General features: G+C 38.6%; 1 protein-coding gene across 7 annotated transcripts in view; it reads right to left on the minus strand.

Annotated features, from left to right (window-relative positions):
- LRRC28 (leucine rich repeat containing 28) overlaps positions 1-25,479 on the minus strand; it is a 159,124-nt gene that overhangs the window by 40,956 nt on the left and 92,689 nt on the right. For 6 of the 7 annotated variants that reach the window (XM_038532693.1, XM_038532698.1, XM_038532697.1 and 3 more), the window contains exons 6-7: positions 19,622-19,828; positions 1,817-1,919 (exon numbers count right to left, since the gene is read on the minus strand). In XM_038532693.1, coding sequence (XP_038388621.1) covers positions 1,817-1,919; positions 19,622-19,828 — 310 coding nt within the window. The remainder of the gene's footprint in view (positions 1-1,816; positions 1,920-19,621; positions 19,829-25,479) is intronic. The other variant, XM_038532699.1, reaches the window with a different exon arrangement.

Raw genomic sequence — 25,479 nt, forward strand, 5'->3', positions numbered from 1 at the left:
TTTGCCATAAAATATCATATAATTTTGGGGGGTGCAAAATGGGTTAAATGACCTTTTATTTTTTATTTTATTTTATTTTTTGTTAAATGACCTTTTAATGAGTTGGCCAGGAATATAACCACCAGAGTTGCTTCTAACAAGTGCACTGACTTACACCAACAGACTAAAAATGCTTTTTGGATCACAGTTCATTTGTAAGTGGAGCTGCCTCTATTCCAAAAACTACTAATATTACAAACTCAATTATTTTATACTATCCTTTGAATAACTGTTTTATTTTTTATTGCTACTTCCAAAGGAAGATGTTAATAATAATAAATGTAGACTACTACTTAATAATTTGCATATTTCTCAAAGAAAATTAACTATAAAGTTCAATACTCCTGCTACCAAATACCAAGTAAAGGATTAAAAAATGTCTCTCTACTCAGCATATGTAAAACTTTCTGGCAGTCACTAACACAACAAATACATGACAAAGTAGAAGGCTCTTTATCTTAAGTAAAAGCTATTCCTTAATTGTGTGCAGTCTGAATTCCTAATTCAGTGCAGTCTCTGAAGGCTTAGGTGTGGGAAGAACTGCCTTCAGCCTTGGAGCACGCTTGCATCATTCCACGTATCTTGGTGATGGAAGGTATTTTACTTACCACTTGGAAGAATTAGGCTATGTTACAGATCCTTTAAGAACTCATTAGGATTAATGACTGAGTAGTATTAACAGCTGTCATATGATCAGCTGTCGAAAAATCACTGAGCTAAAACCCTACCGCACATTCTATTATCTCCGCTTCACAGAAGGTTCTGAAATACATCTCTGGGGTTGTATTTCATCAGCCTATATGGGCACTTTGAAGCGTCATCGAAGGCTCTTCCAAGATAACAATGGTATAATTTTTCCTAAGGGAAGGCCACTAGTCCTAGGAATGCCCTCTCTGGAGCAATTGCTGCTCAGTGCCTATCCCCTGGAGGCAGGCCAACAGGGGAGTGGCTGTCTTCTATGCACAAGTTTGTTGTCATCTCTATTCTTGCCAGAACTACATATAGTATGAGCCAGGTTACGCAGGGTGCTGGAATCACAAGTACAGAGTCAAATATGCTGGCTAAGTAGCCTTGAAGGTATCCCAAGTATCCTTTGGCTGTTTCTGTGAGGGAAGGCAGGCCCGTTTAAACAGGCTCTGGTAGCTGAGTGGTCCTATATTAATCTCACACCACTCTGGGAAACACTTTAAGGTGGTTCCGTCCCAACATTCTAGAAGGAGAGGCTGAAACCACTTTTCCAAACCGGACTGAGAAGAAAAGACTATTGCTGCTCTGAAAATAAAAGTCTATCATATCCTTTGAACGGAAACATCTGTTTTGGTTGCTAGGATCATGATTTGTATTAAGAGACTATGTCACATGTTGCATTCTAAATATTTTGAAATGGTCAAGTTCTAGGTCCTAGAGCTATTCCTGTAGTAAAACTGTCACTGCCGTGGAGGGTAGAGAAAAGAAAGCTTTTAAGTTCATGGTGATTCCTCCACTTTCAGGGACTGATACTATGGAGTTTATGAAGGTATACATGGATTCATTTTTGACCAGAAAATAATAAACAACTTGCTTACTGACTGAACTCAAAGTATAATACGGTAAATTGCTTGCTCAATATTCTTAGCTTCTAGTATTTGGTTTAGCATATTAAGGCCAAAGACAGAATTGAACAGGCATCTGATCCAAGGCAGTCTACCAATTTCTGAGTTACATCAGGATCAAAAAGTGAAATTGAAATAAATGTGGCAGAGTTCAGCTATAGTACAAAACATGAAATCAGCCTTACCCACTGCACCCGATGACTTTATTATACAGATAGGACGGCAAGCCTTTCAGGTGAATGTTGTTATCCACGTACACGTATTGTAGTTCTCGAGATCGACCTAAATCTGGATTAAAAAGAAAAGTACTATAATTCCTATAAATACGTATCAGTACAGTGTGAAATGTAAATGTAATCCATAATATTAGAATGAGTCAAAGTTTCTATTCTCGAGGACAAATTGTTACAGATTTACTTGAACTCTGTGTGTGAAATTATGTCAGGTGGAATATTAGATTCTGTATCAGAAAATGTGACCATAGAAAAATTACTCAACTCATCTGGTTTCTTGAACTATAAAATGAGATAACTGTGAAGAGAATATGATTAAATTTCCTTCCCCCATAAATGTTGTGACTTTTTATTAACAATTTTAAGAATACTACTTGTTGTAAGTCTGCATTCATTTTCATTTTCATTTTCCTCCAGCAGAAAAAAGGTGATATGAACAAAAGTGGCAGGTTAGCCTCACCAGGCTTAGTTCTACCCCTGTATCACCTACTGTGTTTCACCTCCCCTAGACAGAGAATGGGGAGCAGGGAGGGATAGGGATCAAGCCCTGGCTGGGCTGAAGTCTCTGGAGCTAGGCCGATGTAGGAATGGATAAACTGCCCAAGGCTGAAGAGGGAGGAGGAAGTAAAGGGAACCCTAAATCCCAGTCCCCTAGTGAGGTGTGAAGAATAGGTGGACAATTAGGGAGACAAACCATGAGAGACTCCTAACTCTGGGAAACAAAGGGTTGCAGAAGGGGAGGTGGGTGGGAGGATGGGGTAACTAGGTGATAGGCACTAAGAAAGGGCATATGATGGGATGAGCCCTGGGAGTTATACTATATGTTGGCAAAATGAATTTAAATAAATAAATAAATAAAGAATAGGTGGAAAATACCTGTAGGCCAGTAAGGACTGGAATGGGTATTGTTACAAAGAAAACCATAGGCTCAGAATGAAGTCACTTATGCTAGGTTGCGTCACCAAACTGGGCCTTAATACCTAATCTAATTGTAGTTTCAACCTCCCTGAGGAATGTAACCTTTAACTAGTCAATATGGAATTTCCTGGTGAGCACTAGGAAATTTACTGCTAGACCCCATCCATTCTGCCTTAGCAGGGCAACCTTGCCTAAAACAATGCACTTTCCTAATAATTTCCTTTTCACTGCTCCTGCTCTGCCTTTAAAAACTTTCCTTTTCTGCAACTTGATGGAGCTCCTTTCAACTTGCTAGATGGGATGCTGCCCCATTATCATTTAATAAAGCCAATTAAATCTTCAAATGTACTCAGTTGACTTTTTGGTATTTAACAGTATGGCTCAGTGGTTGAGCATCTCAGGGTGTGATCCCGGTTCAGAGATGAGTCCCATATTAGGCTCCTGGCAGGGAGCCTGCTTCTCTCTCTACCTATCTATGTCTCTGCCTCTCTGTCTCTTGTGAATAAATAAAATAAAATCTTAAAAAAAAATAACAGTATGTACCAGGAATGGGAAGAGGTGAGAAAGGGGGTCCAGAAAGCAGGGTCTGCAACAGGAACAGGTGTTCCAGGAGAGACCGAATCCAGAGGTTTTCCAGAAGCAGCTGGGAATTGGGGTGGGGGTGGGGAGCACTAGCTGGAAGAGGACTTGGTGAAGAGATGAGGCACAGAGTACTGAAGGTGCTCTCTGCCCAACATAGGTATTAGCAGTGACACTTCCAAGTGTTGAGGCAATCCCTTCCTGCCTACTGTGTGTGCAAGAATGTTTGACCAGCCTTCCTTTCCACTCCTAGCACTCACTGGGTGGGGCTCTTTGTCTTCACTACCACAAAACAGAGTCCTCAGCAGTCTTGCCAAACCCTCTACTCCCTGAAGCAAGAACACAATCTTTGAAAAAATTTCTGGAGTTCTGCTAGTGCCAAGAGGCAACAGGCTGAAAGAAAAGCTCTTCCATCTAGTCCTATAGTTTGGAAAAAACAGAGGCCCAGATAACTGAATTGGGAAGTTCTTAAGTGTATTTACATTTCTAAAGAAAACCTATTTACCCATTAAGGACTTTTTAGGCACAATGGTAGGCTTTGGGGAATAGAGATACTAATAAGATATCATATTGATGTAGATGGACAGGAAAAACTGTTAACTGTTATACAATACAATCACTGCTTAGAGGCTTGTAGAAAGTCTTATGGGTTCACAGATGGGTTCTGGACAATCTGGTACAGAAAGTGGAAGGGGGTGATAGAAGACTGAGGTGAGGAAGGGTTCCTGGTGGGAGAGGGTAGGGAAGGGTCTATATTGCCTCCTTCCCATTGCTCATCCTCTCACAATGATCCTGATAATCCTGTCCAGGACTAGCACTGGAGTAAGACACAAAAAGAGTAATCAAAGCTGGGAGTGCTGGGAGGCAACAAAAGGGGAAGTGACAACTCTCAGAGAAAAAATAATTTCTGGGCTGCTGGCTAGAGATGCCCCTCCCCAGTGTGGTAGCTTAACAATATCTAACAAGCAGGACAGGCACAAACAGTGTGTGATTTCAGCCAGTAAGCCACAGAAGGCACTGTGGCTTCCTCTTTGCTCTCTATCTTGGATCATTCATTCTGGAAGAAGACAACTTCCTGGTTATGAGGGCCCACCTGCAGATCTCTGGAGAGGGAATGGGGCCATCTTGGAAGCAGCCTCTGCAAGCCCCAGGTTAAGCCTTCAGATTACTACAATCCCAAGGCTATGTGAATATCCTGTTCCTGGGATGCCTGGGTAGCTCAGTGGTGGAGCATCTGCCTTCAGCTCAGGGTGTGATCCCAGTCCAGGGATTGAGTCCCACATTGGGCTCCCTTCTTTCTGTGTCTCTCATGAATAAATAAAATCTTTACAATAAACAAACAAAACAACCAAAAAAAAAAAAAAAAAACCAAAAAAACAAAAAAAAATCCTGTTCCTCCTCAAAATCTTGCATATTAACTTTAACATCCACCAATAGATCTTGTTTGCAACACTTACTGTGTAGTTTTTATTGAATGGTGATTTTCTACTACCATTTTTCTGTCTTTATTTATTTTTAAAAGATTTTATTTATTCATGAGAGACACACACACAGAGGCAGAGACACAGGCAGAGGGAGAACCAGGCTCCATGCAGGAAGCCTGATGTGGGACTCAATCCCAGGTCTCCAGGATTACACCCTGAGCTGAAGGCAGGCACTTAACCACTGAGCCACCCAGGCGTCCCTGTCTACATTTATTAACTGCTATTCTGTAAGGCAGAACCTTCCCTTCCTTTCCATTTATTTGATTTTTATATCAGTATGGATTGATGGATATTTATTTTATCATAAGAACTAAAAAAACCCAATACCATTATGATTTATCAGTCAAAATAAATGTTCCAGTTTTGGCAATTAGGAGCAGTCTAAGCCTGGGTCTTATGTTCTCTTAACAAGTTTTCATCCTTTTTTGAGCACTTCTTTACTTTCTGACACAAAATGTTCCAAACTCAGCTTGTTTTTTTCTTCCTCTAGCCCTGAAATCAACTACTTTTTCCAAGGAGACTTGATTCCTTTTATTGGGGTGTGTTTATAAACCAAGATCTGAGTGCCATGTGCTCATTACTAGAGGGGTACCATTGCTTCTAGGATCTCTCAGTGGACAGACCTATAAAATATATACCAGTATAAGAATCCGTGCGTCCATCTATGTCTGTATTAAGGGAGGTGTACCCTCAGCATTGACCCCTTGAAGTGGACTTGCAGGGTCAAAAGATGGGTAGATTCTTGGTACTTCCCTCCTGAAGGAGGTACTTCCCTCCAGTCTGCTTCCCCTCCAGCAATGCATAAAGGCATTGCCTTTCTCACTACCTCAATTTTTAAAGCAAATTATCCTATTTAAAAATGTTTGACATCCTGATAGGTGAGAAATGATATCTTGGCATTGTCTTAATTTGCATTTCTCTAATTACGAGTGTGAATGTTTTCAAATATGTCTGAGGGCCATTTTAACTTTTTTTTAGTGAATTGTCTGTTCATAGTTCATGTGTCTGTTCTTTCACTTATTAACCACGTGAACAGAGTTTCAGTTTGCAATGCGTTAAATGGTATAGTAGTGCCTAGTCCCTGAACCTTACCACGTTGTTATGACAACTGAGAGTGAATGTAATCTGTGAAATTTAAATCACCATATTCTTTTAAGCATAAGAATATACACTTCATATAAATAATGTGTATTGCTACGTTAGTAAACATATATAAACGTATCTACTGGTATAAGGAGCTACAAATTTATAGAACATAGATGGAAAAAATAGAGACAGAAATACCAAGAATCCACTTGCACTGAAAAAGGTCTCGATATTAGCCAAAGAATTCTTATTCTAGATTTCTTCATTACTTCTCTGATGTGCCTACAAATCCTGTCATCACAAATAGACATCTGTGGACTTTAAAGGCACATAGAAAACTGTAAAAATTTTTTTCAAAATGAAACTGCATTGATAAAATGCAAAAAGCCCTGGTTTCAGATTTGCCTTTGGAGTCCCTATGGGACTTGAGGAAATATTCTTTACTTGTGCTTATGCAGAGGTAAAGCATGCAGAATACTAATTAAAGTTGTTAAGAACAGTCTTGGAGTCAGACAGCCTGGATCTGAATACCTGTTCTTCTATTTACTAAATGGTGTCCTCAGTTTCCCTGATCATATAAAGGAAAAAACAATGCTCTTAAAAAAAGAAAAAGATTTATTTATTTATTTTAGAGAAAAAGAGTGGGGGCAGAAGGAGAGGGAGAAAGAATCCCAAGTGGACTCCCCACTGGGTGTGGACCCTGAAGGGGGGGGGCTTGATTCCACAACCCTGAGATGGTAACCTGAGCCAAAACCAAGAGTCACTCAACTGACTGAACCACCCAGGCACTCCAATAACACTGTCTCTTAAGTTTGGTGAGAATTACTAACAAAGTTTCTACATTATCAAGCAGAATCTTTGCCATACACCTTCTCCAATATATGGCAATTTTTATTATTCTCATTATTAGTAGTGACATATTTGGAAGTATGGCCCTACAGCAAAAGGCCAATTAAGAGAGAATTCTCCCTAGCATGCAGCAAAAGGCATTAACACTTTTCTATAGTTATTGCATGGAAAGGAGTTGGAGGCAACAGCCTCTAGAGACAGCAATTCATCCCTTCGAGTCAAGGACACAAAATGAGACATGACAGAGGAAGCACCTCTCCCCTCTAATACACACAAAAAGAGCCTGTGCAAATGAAATGGTCTACGTGCACAGATCATAATACAAAAGTAAATAAAAGCTAAAAGCTGATGCTGCCTACTTCTTATATGGCTTGGTCTTCCTTCCTATCCTAGTTTTATAAGGAAAAAAAATGAAGAGTCAATGATTTAAAAATGCTAATTGGTTTAGATCTTATTTTAGATTTCTGATATTCCAGAGAATTCTTTTTGTATCTCCTGACCACTTGGGAGAATGTCCTTTTTTATATATGCCCCTAATGGAATGAACTGTTTTCAACTGAAGCTGAAAGAAAACTCAAATCAGCTGTGATCAAATCTGTCACACAGTAGTAAGTGTAACACCACACAGACATGAGAATTTAATATAGACACTTAACCTTTCCAAATAACACAATTTCATACAGAGTTAGAAAGAGCAGTACTAGAATCACAGGATGTAGTGGGCTATGGAGTCAGAAAAGTGTCTGAATCCTGCCTTTCTACTTTCTAACTGCTTCAGGACACGAGGGGCAAATGACATGCTCCTAGCCTGTCATCTCTTCTCCAAAACAAGACAATACTACTTATCTCACAGGCTTGTCATGATGCCTCAACAATGTATACGCCAAGCTTGATCCCTTGCATAATAACTGGTTCTAGATACATCTTAGTCTTTTACCTCTCTCCTCTGACTATAAAGAGATCACAAAACAGAGTCCAAGATCATAAAAAAAAGCAGTCAAGTCTTGCTTTAGCTGACCCGCACACACAGCCTACTGGGCAGGCTGAGACACTTTAACCACCCGTCAAGGTCACAGGCTGGAAGGGCAGAGCTGTGATAGCCTCAAGGGTGCATGCTCTCAGCCAAAGACTCTTCCGCTGGCAAAATCCCAAACACAATGGAATGGTATTTTTAATCATAATGAGGCTGAAATGCAAGTATTTTCTGTCTGAAAAAGCTTTGAAATATTTCTTCTGTTCTTAAGAGAGGAAAATCTTCACTTGATAATTAATGTTGGAAGAAACCATTCATGGACTGGCTAACGAGCTGGTTTGCTTTCTTCCTTCTGTTAATTTTAATATACCACTACCTTGCAATAAGAATACCAGGTAATAATATTTTTTAAAGTTCCCGTGCAAAAATGCTCAGTACATGAACTTTATAAAGTAAGGAAGTTGTCCATATGCATAGATGCTAAGCAACACAGAACTTTTTCATGTGGCTTTTAAAAGTGCTGTACCGTGTCCACAATATTTCTCCTTTTTTTTCCCCAGGCCCACAGATCAAAGTATTGTTACTTCGAAATTAGCAAAAGCTAGCTGTCCTGAACAAACTCTAATTCCTTTTCTTTCCCCCCAACTTCAAGGCTCTGGCTGAGGATGGAACAAAATGCTTCTGTGTATTTAGGTTACTGCTCTTTTAACTATACTATAAAAGCAAGCATGGGGGTGCCTGGGTGGCTCAGTTGGTTAAGCATCTACCTTTGGCTCAGGTCATGATCTCAGGGTCCTGAGATCCGGATGGAGTAGGGCTCCTAGCTCAGTGGGGAGTCTGTTTTTCCCTCCCCCTGCTCTTAGGCTTTTATACTCCTGTTCTCTCTTTCTCCCCGTCCCACCCTCTCAAATAAATAAATAAAATCTTAAAAATAAGAAAAAAAAGCAAGCACAGAATGACAGCATGGGCTAGAACTTAACAGCAACTGTTTACTGTATACTTAACCAGTATAAAACTCATTTGTTTTTTTCAGAAGGTGAATGCTGTATCCTTTTCTACAAAAATGAAGGGGGAACAAAAACTACAACATCAAAGCAATAGATCCACATAGGTTGTTTGGAAGACTATCTATGTCACAATTATCATAGTTCAATCAGATACATTACGAGTCATGATTACATTTTTAATGTAAGTATGAAATGTGGGTTTCTTCACAACAAATTCAGAGTAATTTATAGTGTATTCCAAAAATCATCTTTAAAATAAGTTTGAAATGTACCTACATGGCATTTATGAAGAGAACTTTTCAGCTACTTTTTCCTAAGACTGACTTTTCTTTTCTTTTTTAAAGATTTTATTTATTTATTCATGACAGACACAGAGAGAGAGACAGACACACAGGCAGAGGGAGAAGCAGGCTCCGTGCAGGGAGCCCAACATGGGACTCCATCCTGGATCTCCAGGATCACATTCTGGGCTGAAGGCAGGCGCTAAACCGCTGAGCCACTGGGGCTACCCAAGACTGACTTTTCTTAACAGTGTTAGTTTCTTTTTTAATCTTTGAAGTACAGTTGACACATCTGTTAGTTTCTTTAAACACATGCACACATACTCCATTAAATCTTTTACATAATCATATTCTTTCTGATCTATGCAATTTGTACAATGTAAGATTTCACAGTGAATTATAATTTAATAAGATGCTTTAAACATCGATCATCACAACTGTTAAAATAAATGGATTTTAATGAATTTGAATGACTAAAGGCTTCTTTTGCTGTTGGTTTAAATATGCAAGCATCAGCATCTCTAATTCTTTTTTCCCCCAGCATCTCTTTTTGTGTTGCATAGTTTAGATGACAAAGAAATTACTAAGAGCCATCAGCTAGACACTATGCTAGGTGCTTGGGGTACAAAAGTGAAGACATACACAGCTCCAACCCTTTCTAACAGTCTAGCAAAACAATAAAAATAGTTCATGTTGACCACATGCTTATGTAGTACTGATGAGTGACACAGGTGTTTTAAATGGATCATATTTAATTCTTACAATAGTGCTGTGAATTAGGTATTCATTTTACCTTGTTCCTGAGACTTAGACAAATTAATTAGCCTTTCTAAGCCCAAGATCACACAGCAATTAAATGGTAGAGCTAGAATTTAAAAGCAGACAGCCTGGTTCACCATGATGTTAGTTAGACAGCCTCCCAAACACATCATTTCCATATAAGCACGGAACTCCCACATAATGTAGCAGACAATACTCCCTAGCAAGCTGCATGGGTGGTGTGGCTGTCAGGGGACAGGCACTGTGCACAAGCATCCAGGTGTGATATCAGGAGATATTGCCAAGGAGATATGTGACGAATAAAAAATCCCTTTGCTTCTTTATTTTTTGATTATTTTCCCTCTTTGCTTCTTTTAAAAGATCAGATAGCTGGTGGGGTAGTTCTGACGTCTAGATTTACAGCAGTAATTTCAAGAAATACCAAGTAATTCAATAATTCCCTCAGAGAAGATCCCAGAGAAGACTTCATGCTGACTGTCCAGCAGACTCAGGAATTAAAACAGCAAGCCTTCCAGTGCCATGGAAACAGTGTGAAGAGCACAATGTCTTCAATCCGTATCTCTTCCTGAGCTGCTGCCCAGCTGGACTAGTACCTGTTTTTTTTTTCTGCCCTACCCCCCCCCCCCAAAAAAAACCTGAAGAACTTTGCTGAAAACTATGACTGATAGAAACTCCAGGTTTTTGCTTTAGACTGACAACATCTTCCAGATTTCCCTAGTACTGTACATTCTTGCCACTATTTAAAAAACTCTGAGTTCCCAAATCAAATTAACAAAAACTTTGCTGGGAAAGATCCTGCTCAAGGATCTTATTTGGGATCCTTATTTTTCTAAATTTCATATCTACTTATTTTTCTGAATTTCACATCTATATTTTTTTACTATATTCCTTAGGCTGTACATTACATTGCTGTGTGTTATTTTATTACTGGAAGACTGTACCTCTTAATCTCCTTCACCTATTGCATTCATTACTCTACTGCCTCCACTCAGGCGACCATTAGTTTATTTTCTGTAGCTATCTATGTTCTTTATATTTATGAACAAACCACATAGAAAGTTTATAAGTTTGTTAGATTGTTAGTTTTTCTTGTTTTTTAGATTCCACATATAAGTGAATTCATATAGTGTCTTTCTCTGACTTAATTCACTTAGCATGATACCTTCTAGGTCAATCTATGTTGTCACAAATAGCAAGATTTCATTCTTTTTTTTTTTATCACTAATATTCATATATATTACATCTTCCTTATCCATTCATCTCAATGGACATTTAGATGGTTCCCATATCTCAGCTACTAGAAGTAATACTGTAATGAACATAAGGGTACATACCTCTTTTTGAGTTAGTGTTTTCCTTTTCTTTGGATAAATATCTAGAAGTAGAATTGCTGGGTCATAATGTAGTTCTATTTTTCAGTTTTTGAGAAACCACCATACTGTTTTCCTGAATGGCTGCATCAATTTACATTCCCGCTAACAATGAGCAGAATTCCCTTTTCTTCACAACCTTGCCAATCCTTGTTATTTCTTACCTTTGATACTAGTCATTCTGACAGGTGTGAAGTGATATGTCAAATTGCAGTTTTGATTTTTATTTCCCTAATGATGAGTGATGTTGAGCATCTTTTCATGTGTCTGCTGGCCATCAGTATGTCTTCTTCGGAAAAATGTCTACTCAGGTCTTTTGCCCATTTTTTGATTAGTTTGTTTATTTTTTTGATATTGAGTTTTCTGAGTTCTTTATATATTTTGAATGTCAATCCCTTATCAGATACATCATTTGCAAGTATCTTCTCCTATTTAGTAGGATGCCCTTTCATTTTGTTAATGGTTTCCTTCACTGTTCAAAATATTTTTGGTTTGATATAATCCCATTTATTTTTGCTCTTGATGCCCTTGCCTGAGGAGACAGATCCAAAAAATATCAGTAAGACCAATGTCAAAGGAGTTAATGACCATGTTTTCTTCTAGGTGTCTTATGCTTTTAGGTCTTATATCTATGTCTTTAATTTATTCTGAGTTTATTTTCATATATGGTGTAATAAAATTGTCCAGTTTCATTCTTTTGCATGTTGCTATACAGTTTTCCTAACACCATTTCTTGAAGAGACTATCTTTTCCTTGTTGTGTATTCTTGGCCACTTTGTCAGAAATTAACTGACCATGTTAAATGTGGGTTTATTTCTGGTCTCCCTATCCTGTTCTGTTGATCTAAAACAGGTCTGTTTTTGTGCCTGTGCCATACTGTTTTGATTCCTATAGCTTTGAAATCAGGTAGCATGATATCTCCAGCTTTGTTCTTCTTTCTCAGGACTGCTTAGGTGATTTGGGGTCTTTTGTGGTTCCATACAAATTTTAGGATTATTTTTTCTAGTTCCGTGAAAACTGCTATTGGTATTTAGATAGGAATTGTATTGAATATGTAGGTTGTTTTGGGTAGTATGGACATTATAGCAATATCACATCTGTACCTTTTAAAGAATGAGTAGTTCTCTCTTATTATAAAATAGTATTAAAGAAAACAGGGCTAACTTTTTCATAATAATCACTTTCCCGCCCCTAAATCCTATTCCAAAATTTAGACAAAAATATACTGTAGGTGAACTTTTCTCTTCACACATTAGCATAGTACAGTCAATGTCTGGCCCATGCTGCAGAAGCCATATTAAATAATCATATTAACTTCCTAAGAAAACCTTAAAGCAAAAAGTAAAGACCCAATGTGATGAAAGAAAAAAAACAAAGCAGAGGTATCATTTAAGGCAGTGGAAAAGGGCAGCCCAGGTGGCTCAGAGGTTTAGCATTGCCTCGGGCCTCGGGCATGATCCTGGAGACCTGGGATGGAGTCCCATGTTGGGCTCCCTGCATGGAGCCTGCTTCTTCCTCTGCCTGTGTCTCCCCTTATCCCCCGCTGTGTCTCTCATGAATAAATAAATTTAAAAATCTTAAAAAAAAAAAAAAAGTGGAAAAGGGTCAGATAAGTAAGTAGCGGATAATTTTTGTTACAAATACTTGCAAGAGGATAGAGTTCAAAAAGAGCACTGAACATCCATTTCCTGAAGAAATACAAGAGTTATAATAACTTCATTCTTGAAACAAGGTCTGAATGGACTTCAAAAACAGGATAATTCTCTCTCACTTTTTTCCATAACTAGTTTTTGAGCCTTGTTTTTAAACCCTTGTCTTCTCCTTTTCATTTTGCCTTTGATTAGAGACATACCCAACAATACCCACAAAAACACGGTACATTACATGATTTTAGTGGCATGTTTGGGTCTCTCCTTGGAAAGCAGTCATCATAACTTCTACTCATTTCAAACACTGGGACTTCTGGTATGTCTAAGAACAAACTTTTAAGCACTGACTTATTTAAGACTACAAAACTTTGCAAATACTTCAATTAAACAATGACCTCAAGGCAGTAGTTCTTCAAACTGCAGATCAAATACATTCGTCGTTCAGCAAAGTACAGTTTATATTCATCTCTAAGTCTGAGATTACAGGATTATTAGCCGGTTTTCATCTAATTTCTATACTGGTTTGAAGTTTGAGTAGTTTCACTGCATGCACTGACTTAAATATTTAAAAAAAAAAATAGGAAAAAGAAATTCTTTCCCTACTTTGTAAGCTGACACATAGCAAACAAGAACAAGAAACCACAGAAAAAAACAAGTACAGTTAACAGATTATGTGTCTTATATACCATTTGCAATGAGAGAAGGGATTTCAGCATAAGTTTAGAAAATGCCTGGAAGCTACTTTCTCTTTTTTTTTTTTTTTTTTAAGATTTTATTTATTTATTCATGAGCAACAGAGAGAGAGAGACAGAGACACAGGCAGAGGGAGAAGCAGGCTTCCCGCAGGGAGCCCGACGTGGGACTCAATCCCGGGTCTCCAGGATCACACCCCGGGCTGCAGGTGGTGCCAAACCGCTGCACCACTGGGGCTGCCCTGGAAGCTACTTCTAAAACTGCACCCTACTTGGCATAAACTACTTTTTTTCCTACACAAGGTATCCAATCCCTATAAAGGAAAAAGTAACTACAACTACTATAGAAAATTGGGAGCGATCTCCTCTTATGTGATAAAAAGGCCGGTTTTACCTCCCTATCAAAGTCATGGTGTACAACCCATAACAGTAATGGAGTGGTCATCTCATTTGCAAGCACAAGCATAACTCTTGGAGAAAATATATACTGCACTACCAGAATCTCCAAGGACCAGCTCTAGAACTGGTTTAGAAACCCAAATAGTTCCCTTATTAGCAGAAAGCTATTCTCTGCTAAGTTTTGGGTTCATTACATGTAGTTTATGTACTAGAATATTCTATACATCTCAGTGTCATTTGCCAAATGTTCTTGGTTAAGAATTCGTCCACTGTTTATCTAACAGTCAAAAATTCTACCTGCTGGGGCACTTGGGTGGCTCAGTCAGTTAAGTGACTGCCTTCAGCTCAGGATATGAGCTGGGGTCAGGCCCTGCATCAGGCTCCCTGCTCAATGGGGAGTCTGCTTCTCCCTCTGCCCTTCCCCAGTGCTCATGCTCTCCTTCTCCCTCTCAAATAAATAAAAATCTTAAAAAAAATTCCACCTGCTAACGTAGGTGGAACTTTTGCTTTCTCGTTTTCTCAAACTAGAGAAGTTACTACCATTGAGATTAGATGACACAGCACTTCCTGGGGGCTAACTAAAGGATGCTCTTCCACAGCCAATTCATGCCTGGGCGACCTCACAGTATTTATATCTATTATTCATCATTAAATAAGTTGTGAACATTACTGAATAATCGGACTTATTAATTATGCAAGAGAAACCAGGAATAGTTGGTAAAAAAAAGCCTCAGAGGAAAAAATAAAAACTTTCCTTTGTATTTTCTTATGCTTTCAGAAGCCCAGAGGTAAGTCACAACTCTGGGAGCTATTTAGTGTGCAGAACTATATTGAATCAACAACCAATACTGTCATTTCAAAACCTCTAGTAGATCTCATAGCATGAGACTCAAGTGATTAGTTTCCCTGTCTTCCTCATTAATAGTCACCACTGTGGAAAAAGTTTCTGTTTGTAGACTAACCTGTCACTCAATTATGGTATCATTAGAATAGGAACATCCTTCTTTCTTGAAGCATCTCTTCATCTTAAAAAGAATGTACTCAAAGAGCATTATGGTTTAGCTAGTCTTACATATTATTTAAGTCATCCTACATGTACCTTCTGTAGTTCTTTTTGAATATGCTGAAATATGACGTTCTTTTAAGAAGCCCCATAAAAACCGGCTTTTCTTCTAAGTCAACCTTCTTTCGTAAAGCAACCAAATTCAATAAGTAACTCCCCAAAGTAGGACTCCTACCTCTAATCAAGGACAGAAGTATTATTTTACCCATTTCATAAGACTTCGAGTTCCTGTACTATGCTGGCAGAATCACATTTAAACATGAGACTTCTATTTGAAAACTTTAGTTATGTGTATGTGTGTGTGCATGTATACACAGTTACGTCCTCACTCTTGTAAAGAGGCATCTCCATTTGCTAGGTTTCCAAGAACAGTTCAGTTCTCTGAGGAAAGGCAGTGCCAGCAGCCACATACTTCATTTGACTCTGTCCGCCATAGTTCATAGCATTAGACAGCTCTTGTTTATCAGAAAGGAGTTCAAAGAAAGGTTTCAAGTGCACAAACTCTGTGGAAGGACAGCTATGGATTTAGTTATTTTTCTCCAAAAGACTTAATTGAATTCCCTTTCCAAAGCCACCCTTGTGGTATTAAAAGGCAAAACAGAAAACAAAAACTCCCACAAAACCAAGAACAACACGGAGATCGCTGATATTCCTCAGATTCACTTCCATCATCTTCACAGATTATCCAGTCTCCAATCTCCCGAAGCCCTCTCTGGCTGTCTCAAGGTGGTGCTGATTTCTGGTTGTCTCATCTACTTCCTTACAAAGGTTTGCCCAATAAAACAGGGTATAAAGGCCACCAGTGTCATATTTGCTTTCCAGCCCTGTACTCCTGCTGGTTTCAAAAGATCAGTCTGAGACCAGGGTGGAGCATTGCTTTAGGCAGCCTGTTTCTTTCTTGGTGGACAATTTTTATCCTCCTCCTCTTGCTTGTATATCTTTCTATGGTAAAATCAAACCTATCCACAGGCATGTGTCCTGCCATGAGCCTTACAAGCTGGGATAGTACCTAGAGGAGTGTGAAATTGCTTCCGTCTCCTGGGCTGTCCGTGGCCCCAGGCTCAAGAGCTATGGTAGCCCGACTGTTGTGAGAGACCCTCCTCAGAGCCCAGTGCAGATCCCTCTGCCTCTCAAGCTCTTTGACACCATATTGACTAGTTCACAAAGGAAAACTTCTCCAAACACAGGCAAGGTTTCGCAGGTGACAATAAACCTAGAGACAGAAACCCATCTGCAAGGCTCTGCTCACCGCTGAACCTGAGTGCTGAAGAAACGCCCACTCCTTCACCCAAACCAGTACTTACCACAGTGAACAAAGATGCTCCAGCAAATAAATAACTGAGGTGCTAAAGCAGAAGAGCAGTAATGTGTAGTGGACTCTATCTTCTACCAATCTATGTAACAATCATTTCTATCACCTTGCACCAGCTACTGCCACTCGGGCCATCTGTTGCCATAGGCATTCAGCATAATATACAAGGCCATTCCTTGGCACTGCAAATCAACAATGGTCAAGTTCCTGCTGGAATGACCTCTTTTCTCCCAGCACCACTGCCATCCCACCACAGCACATGTTTGGCTGTATCACTGCTAAAATGACAGGAAAGAAGGAGTGGCATGACCAGGGTAATAAGGAGCCATAGCTGGATGATCTACAGTGAGGTAGGGAGAATAGGCCAAGATGAAGGCATGGAGCTTGGTTGGACCTGAGATAGGGCCCACAGGCTAAAGACTGGTAAATGAGATTCATTTAGTTTAAAAAGTCCAAGTATATATGGGTTTCTAGGCTGAACCAGGGTTCCAGAACTAGATGGCACTCTGGTTAGTATACCATTGGTATCAGACATGAGAACGGGGCTGTGGATTAGAGCCACTGGCAGGATAGAGTCAGTTGTTGGATGAATGGTTTAGGCTTCAGATAAAAGCATATGTGAGAAGAAACAAGAAGACAAGGAAAATAAGTTATAAACTGCACAACTTCAAAATTAAGGAATCAGGAACTCCACTGAGGTTGAAGAGGCCAGGCAAAGTAAGAATGGCTAATCCCAAGAAAGAGCTAGATAACAGGTCTCTGGCCTAAGCTTTTATAAGATTTTTCCTGCTGTAGGATCTGCTAATGATAGATTAGAAACAAGTAACTGGGAGCACTTGGCTCCCAGAGTGGGTAAGTAAGACAAGGCCATTTCCTCTGGCAGACGGATCCTGCTAAGCAAGTAGAGATAAAGATTGAATCAGGCCAATGAGAGGGGCCATAGAAGTATTTGAATACAAAATGGTTGCCCAAATGACATTGGAAGTGGCTATACAACTAGAAAGATGCTCAGTACGGTTCTGCCCTACTCCTTTTTTTTTTTTTTTTTTTTTTTTAAAGAGAACTACAGAGAGAGGGGTGGGTGGAGGGGCAGAGAAATAACCTTAAGCAGCTTCTATGCCTAGCATGAACCTGACGCAGAGCTTGATCTTATGACCCTGAGATCATGACCTGAGCCGAAATCAAGACCTGGGCGCTTATTCTACTGAGCAACCCAGATGCCTTAAGTTCAGCCCCATTCTCACATGAAGTCCCCCTGCAGAGGGATCATGCCCAGGATGTGGAGATAGCATGTCACAGTGGAAAAACTGTGGAGTTAAGAATCAGAGAGAGTCTGCAACTCAGTTTTGTCTCTCACTGGTTGTGATTCTAGATAGGTTACTTAAACTTCTCTGAATCTTAATTTCCTCATCTGTAAACCAAGGTTGTCAATAGGTTTTGTAATAACAGGTTCTATAATAATTAAATTAGAGAACGTCTGTACCATGCCTAACAGAATACCTAATTCAGTAAATGATTGTTCTTATAAATAGTTGCAATGGTATCACTCATGGATACACTCCTTATAGATGTGCTCAGTAGTAACAATAGTAAGAATAGTAACTCTACGAACAATAGTATGGGCAAGTCCAGACTTAACAAGTGAATCTGTTTCTGGGAACACCTGAGAGTCAAAGCATGGTTGCTTGTAATGGGATGTCCAGCTTGACCCTGAATGGTGACGTTAGACCACTGAGTTCTACATCATGCAGATCAAATCATCACATCCTTCACTACCCCACCTCCCCCCTTTCCCTGATTCGCTGATGGGCATTGACTATGCCATCCTAGCCATCACTTGGTAGGCAGTCAGCATTGGTACAGGCAGCAGGTCTAAGGAAGTGGTAAATACAAGTTTTGGTGGTTACTACAGAGGGTCTTGAATATGAGAAGGAGGACAGAACTTTTAAAAAGCAGGATATGATAATCCACAAGCTATCTTCTCAGTTGGGTCGTCTGCATATGGTTCTTATATATAAGCTATCTTATTAGACTTCAAAATAACTCTAGAGTCAATAGGATAAACATTATTTCTGGTTCACAGATAAGGTAAATGAAGCTCTGAGAGGTTTTGGTGCTTTACTCCAGGTCATCCACTGTGAAGTGGGGGGATCTAGGTTAGAACCTGGATCTTTGGGTTTGTAGCTTAGTTCTTGACTGTTGTAGTTGTTTTATAACCTGTGGTTTATCCAGCAGTACTTTTATGTTTTTTAATCTATTTATATTTGATATTTTTCTCACTTGAAAGAAAGCTCTGGTTTCTTAGAAATATAACTTGCTTCTGAAATAGTTTTATTTCATTTTGCTAATTTTATAAGTATAGAATTTAATTATATTTATTGGAAAGTAATCTTCTTAAATTGGATAATTGGATAATTATTTGGTATTATTCAAATTGATTTTCATTTTCCAGTTATTTTTAATTGAAAATAATATGTGTACTGTATTATGGTAGAAAATATTTCCTCTCAGAGACTAGTAAATTATTTACTTCACTGCCATCAGGGATAAATTATTCATTATAAAAAATGCTTTTATGAGTAAAATCATAGGAGGCTTACTATGACAGCTTAGGTTTCTGTGGGGCCTCATATTTTAATTTCTTTTTAAATGGCACCTTTGTTTCTTACAAGTTAACAAAATAATTTAATTCTCAGTGAAAATAAATGTATTCTTTTATTAAAATGGGCCGGCTACAGAAATCTACAGTGAATAATATGTTATTTGCTAGCAACTGTGACATTTCGAGCTCTGCAGGCAGTTCAGCCAATTGTAAAGTTTTTAAAATTGTGTAGTCTGGTTATCTGGCAATGCTAATCATTAGGATGCTCAATACAAACTTTTCTACACAGAATTCAACATCTAAATGGGTATCTTTGTACCAGATATCCTTTCATATTGCTATCCTTTCATATTGCTCAATACCCTCTGTTGATGTTATGGTCTTATGTATATAATACATACATATATGTGTGTATGTGTGTGTGTGTATATATGCTTTCATTCCTTTTTCAGAGTAAATCCTCTCATATCGCCTGTATTTTGTCCCTAAACAACATTTATGCACAGATTTGTTTTAAAATATGAAATCTTGGATTGAAATAAACTCTGTTAATGGGGAATGATGCTTTGTTCACTACCAAAATGGATTTAGAGAGACAATTCAAGATAAACAGAATGAAGGAAACTACTCTCTCCTTCCTAGGCAAGGACACAAAGGCTTTCTGTTTTGGTCTTTGGCTTTTTTTCCTTTGCCAGACAAACACGATCACTTACCAAGTGGCAAAAATGCAAGACGGTTTCCAGCCATGGAGAGCTCATTGAGGCTGGGCAGCTGGCAGAGATGGCGCGGCACGCACCATAGACGATTTCGGTCCACGGTGAGGTACTGCAGAGAAAGGCACAGGTGAAGCCTCTCGGGTAAAGTTAGCAAACGATTGGTAGAAATGTCTAGTGTCTGCAGCTCCTTCAAATCGCCAACCTCTACAACCAAAATCAAAATTAAGATAAATCGCATCCTGATTAAATTAATTAAATCAAACGAATCAATACTGTTAACGGTTCAAAACAAATAAAATCAGTAGCTACAGCAATTTCCACAGACATGAATGTCAAAGTATGTAAAGAATCCAACAGAGGTAGGTATCTATAAATTAGCCTGCTAGAATATTCTTTTTTTTCTAATGGAAAAGAGTGCTTGCCTAAGAAAAGGAGATACACAACGTAGTGAATATGAGCCAGAAGTCTATTTCCATGGTTTCTGCTTGTCGATGAATCAAAAGTTGTTGCTAGTGTAGGAAAAGAATAATCACAGTCACTTCCAGGTACCTGGAAGTCTTTGCTACTCTTATTTGACCTTCTACTATTTACCTAAGTAAATAGTAGGGACTTAAAACATAAATAGTACCTCAGCAAGTATATCTTGTTCATATGAACTAAACAGAAAAAAACTTCTGGACAGAGAATTAGGATGTCTTTTGGAAATTTTCATAATGGTGAAGAATATAATAAGATGAAATGGCTGGAAGGTAATGTTTTTAGATATATTTGGCCATGTGGTTCCTTTTTAAAAACCCAAAGTGTACACATCCTATGAAGAGTTACTTTCATTCCATCCAAATGAAGTCCTTTCGTTTGCTTTAACATTCTCGCATTTTCAGTACCTATTGTTGTAATCTGTTCCGTGGTGAGTACAACTAATGTCTCTGTATTATGCCAAATCACCAAGTCTGAAGGTTTGGAAGTTCTTTACAAAGTACTTTATCCTTTTTTGGGAGAAATCACTGCCAGGAAGGCTCTCTGAGCAGAGTAAGCTCTGCTAAGCAATCTCTAGGGAATGGACATTTACCCTATCAGGACAGTACAATCCATTCAAGGCTCCACAGGATGTGCTATGTAGTGCAAGTCTACTTCTTTCACATGACGGAACTTCCAACTTGCAGTCCATTGAGGCCATTTCTTGGTCTTCTCTGATCCTAACCCTGTTCCATGAGCCGTTCCCTCAGGGTAAGGTTTCCCATGTTCCTACCACTTCATTGTACCTCCCCCTCCCAGGTACATCCCAGTTTGTTCAGGGCTTGGGTTAGTGTTAGCAATGTCTTCTCTACTAGACAGAAAGTCTTCTGTCCTCTTGGATCCCCAATTAACAGTTCTTACTGCTACAGACCAGGGGTTGACAAATTAGGACTCAGAGGCAAATTCTGGCCCATGGTCTGCTTCTATACTGCCTGCAAGCTAAGACTGGCTTTTACATTTTTAAAAGGTGGCAAAACAACAACAACAACAACAACAACAACAACAACAAAGCCAAAAAGGAATATGTGGCAGAGACCATATGTGGTCTGCAAAGCTTAAAATATTTAGTCTTGCCATTGATGAAAAAAGTTTGTCAGCCTTTGTTGGAGACTGTTACCCAGAGCATTTTTAGTGACTAGTTTTAATAAAAGTAACAGAAGTGCAAAATGTATTAATTTCTCATTGTTTGTATAATATTACAAGGGATTTGTGCCAGGAAATTCACACTTTATTACCCAGTTTCCCCAATACTGAGCAATATATGCAGTTGAAGATGGGTAAGGAGGATTCAGGAACACTCTGTGATGCTTAATTGGAGTTTTGTTCTACTTGAACCTAACTGAAGCACACGGGAGTCAATTTCATTCTTGGTTCCATTAGCATAGTATTTCATTTAGGTATGCCTGCCAATCTACCTTTCTAATTCACACATAAAAATGCTTCTAATTTGGGGTGTGTGGGGTAAGAAGTTGTGGGAAGAATCATGTTCTAGCATTGCATAAATAGTAACAAGAAACCTTCCTCACCTCACTTTATAAAGTGACCACAGGAGTGAAATAGGACAGAAGTGCAACCAAACAGCTACATATCCTGGGGCCAGGTGCCAAGAGAATCAGTTGGGATCTCTGCCACTGAGAGTCACAGCACATATGGGAGACAATGTGTGGGGCACATGGGTGGCTCAGTTGGTCAAGTGTGTCGGACTCTGATTTCAGCTTAGGTCATTATATCAGGGTCTCTGCACAGAGTCTGCTTGGGATTCTCTTCCTCTCCCTCTGCCCTTCCTCCCACCCACATGGATGCCCCCATTGCTCTGTTGCTCTCTCTCTAAAATAAATAAAATCTTAAAAAAAAAAGAGATACCGTGTGATAGGAGGTCAGAGAAAGAAGATGTAAATGAGGGGTTGGAGAAACTTTTGCAAAATGTACTGGCGGAGACAGGAACTTGAATAGCTGAAAAGAAAAATGGATAGTGTTGCCAGCAGGGGCTGGGTGTGGGGGTGGGGCTGAAAGATCAGGAAGGCACAGAAGTGAAATAATAATAAGCACAGCATGTACAAGGAGCTATCTGAAGCCTAACAAGTATCAAAGACACCCATGGGAGAAGAGTAGGAAATAAGTTCCTTAGGAAGGGCTTCGTGGAGACGTGAGTGATAATGAATACTGGGTAGAGAGGTTTGGACTTACTGCCGTGAGAACATGACATCTCCTGAAGATTCATACAGGATAACAGTGCTCTTTTGTAAAAACTAGAATGATGAGACATATAAAAAGCAGTGGAATGGAAAGAGATTCAAGGCTGAGAAAACAAGGAGACATTTGACTAGACAGAGGCAACATGACAAACTTAAAGAATTTCAGAGATATTTTAAGAAAAGTATGAGGTATGCTTGATTGGAAACAGAAAATAGTGAAATAAAAAATGGTCAAAGATAATTTTAGTGTTTCTAGGTTATTAAACTCTAGATATGGTGATGCCAACACTAAAACTTAATTTTTTATGAAAAAATTAAAATTATATCAGTACTTCTGAATTGCAGTATCAAACCATATTTTGAAAGAAATTTGAAAAATATTAAAAATCATATGGGAGCAAGCAAAATAAATTATTTTAATCATTTACAAAATAATTAAATGTGTAAAATAGTGTTTTGATGTGGCTGCAAAAATTACTAAGGCTTGTTACCACTATTTTATTTTTAAAATTTATTTATTTATTTATTTATCTATTTGAGAGAATGTACACTTGAGCAGGTATAAGTGGGGGGAGGGGCAGAAGGGGAGGCAGAGGGACACGGAAACTCTATGCTAAGCGGGAGCCTTAAGCAGGGCTTGATCCCAAGACCCTGAGATCATGACCTGAGCTGAAACCAAGAGTCAGGAGCTCAACTGACTGAGCCTGACCTGAGCCACCCAGGTGCCCCAACTGCCCACCATTTCAATTCAGTATTGTCTTACTGTATTGTGAGATGGAGAAATAATATGTGATCATGATTTAAAATTTTCCATAATGTGATGATTTACATTTGACAGCGGTAACATCAATATTTATACTCTGCTTTGGCAGACATGCACACATATTTCAGATATTAAAATTAATAAACTTTTGACAAAAAAAAGAAAACACATAATGTCGTACCAAAGGTCAAAGTACTGAGGAATGGGAAGAAGAATGAAAAGCTGACATTTCTTACTTCCTATGTGAGATGAATAAAAGCATTTTATTAAATCTGAAACATTCTGGACTGCATATATTAAATGAATAAGTACAAAAAATGATATTATTCTTAGTAGCTTACTATTTAGGCCTTTTCAATTGTTATTTAGTGATTTTGTCAAATTTTGAAATTATGTGGGAAAGGAAGAAAAATAAAAATTAAATAGCTTCTCAAGTAGACTCAAATATAATTTTCATGACCACTTTATACCAGGCTGCAAATCTAAGACTACGTACATATGGCATCTTAATTTCAATAATCAATTAAATAATATACTTGCTTAAGCTCAGCTAATGCAAAATACATTTTTTTCAAGTTTTTAATTCAAGTTCTAGTTAGATAACATACAGTGCAATTCTGGCTTCAGGAGCAGAATTCAGTGATTCATCGCCCACATACAACATCCAACACCCAGTGCTCACTGCAAGTACCCTCCTTAATACTCATCAGCTCATCCCCCAACAACTCCCCTCATCTCCCCTTAGTTTATTCTCTATCTTTAAGAGTCTTTATGATTTGTTTCCCTCTTTCTTCTTTTTTGGGGGAAATTACATTTTTAGAAAGCAATTGAGTCAAACAAAAGTTATCTAAGATTCTAACTTGAATTCAAGAAAGAGGAAATAAACCTGAGGTAAAAAGAGATAAGCCCCAAAAGCCAATAAATGAATTCAAACAGAATACTAAAATATACTTGGATAATAACAAGAAAGGCAGGAAAGAGGGAATAGAGACAAAAGTAGAGATTACAAACAGAAATCTAATAAATGGTAGGCCTAAATCTAATGAGGTCAATAAGAACATTGAAAGCAAAGAGCCTGAGGACACCAATTAAAAGAGATTACTGGATTGGATTTAAATATAAGATCTAACTATAAAAGGAACCCATTTAACATATAAATACATGAATAGATTAAATATAAAGTGATAAAAACACATGTCATGCAAACCATAACCAAAAAAGAAACAAAAAGGAAAGCTGTACCTTCCAGTAGGATGCAGTGAGGAGGCTGCCAAATCCTCTGCCCAGAAAGTAACTATAAAATTCCACAAAATTGTCAAAAGCAACCATTTCAGTACTCTGGAAACTGACCAAAAGTTTTCAACAAATGGAAAAGCACGTATTTACGAAAAACTATAGCACTTCCACTAAGAAGAGCAGAAATGGGACGCCTGGGGGCTCAGCATTTTAGCACCTGCCTTCAGCCCAGGGTGTGATCCTGGAGTCCCAGGATCGAGTCCCATGTCGGGCTCCCTGCATGCAGCCGGCTTCTCCCTCTGCCTATGTCTCTGCCTCTCTCTGTCTCTGTGTCTCTCATGAATAAATGAATTAAAAATCTTAAAAAAAAAAAGAAGAGCAGAAATATGTGGTAAGCTCACTTGGGGTGGCTCCCATCCCTCTACCCAATTCTAGTATGGCAGAGAGGGTATGAACACTAGCAGCTTCACTGCTGGAGGGAGCTGACATGATTTGGAGCAAAAGGTGAAAAACCCACACCCAGTACTGTCCTTAATAATTAGTAATAATCTTGGTCACAAGTGAACAAGAGAGGCTAATGATTTTATGAGGCTGTGAGATGTTCTTGATTGAGGCAAGCAACGAATTGGGCAGATAGGTCAGAAAATTAACAAGGAGGTATGGGCTATAAAACAGGACGATCTATTGGATAGACTCTTCACATATATCTATATTTGTAGATTTACAAATTTCAGGTCTATAGAGAGCTTGCACATGTGTACAGAGGAGAAAAGATAGAGACCAACAAAAAACAACAGAGTACATTTGGAAACTGCCTAAATTGTTAAATGGGTTTCTGAACCCACACGCATCTACTGTCAGAAGAGAGAAGCCATACTAGCTCCAGGTGTTGACCACCAAGCTATACAGAAATAGGAACAAATCCTAATAAGCTAGGCTTAAAAATTAAAACAAAAAACCCCACAGAGAAATCAATGGTCACATACTGTGGGGGAAATGGATTTCATGTTTAGTCTGGGTAAATTACCATGAATATCAAATAAGTAAATAGAAATAACAATAATCCTCAGGTAGGGAAAAAAATCAGAATCCAGAGTTACAATATATTATTTAAAATATCCATTAAAAATTATGAAATATACAAT

This window comes from Canis lupus, chromosome 3 (genome assembly GCF_011100685.1).
Source record: "Canis lupus familiaris isolate Mischka breed German Shepherd chromosome 3, alternate assembly UU_Cfam_GSD_1.0, whole genome shotgun sequence".
NCBI classification, from domain to species: domain Eukaryota; kingdom Metazoa; phylum Chordata; class Mammalia; order Carnivora; family Canidae; genus Canis; species Canis lupus.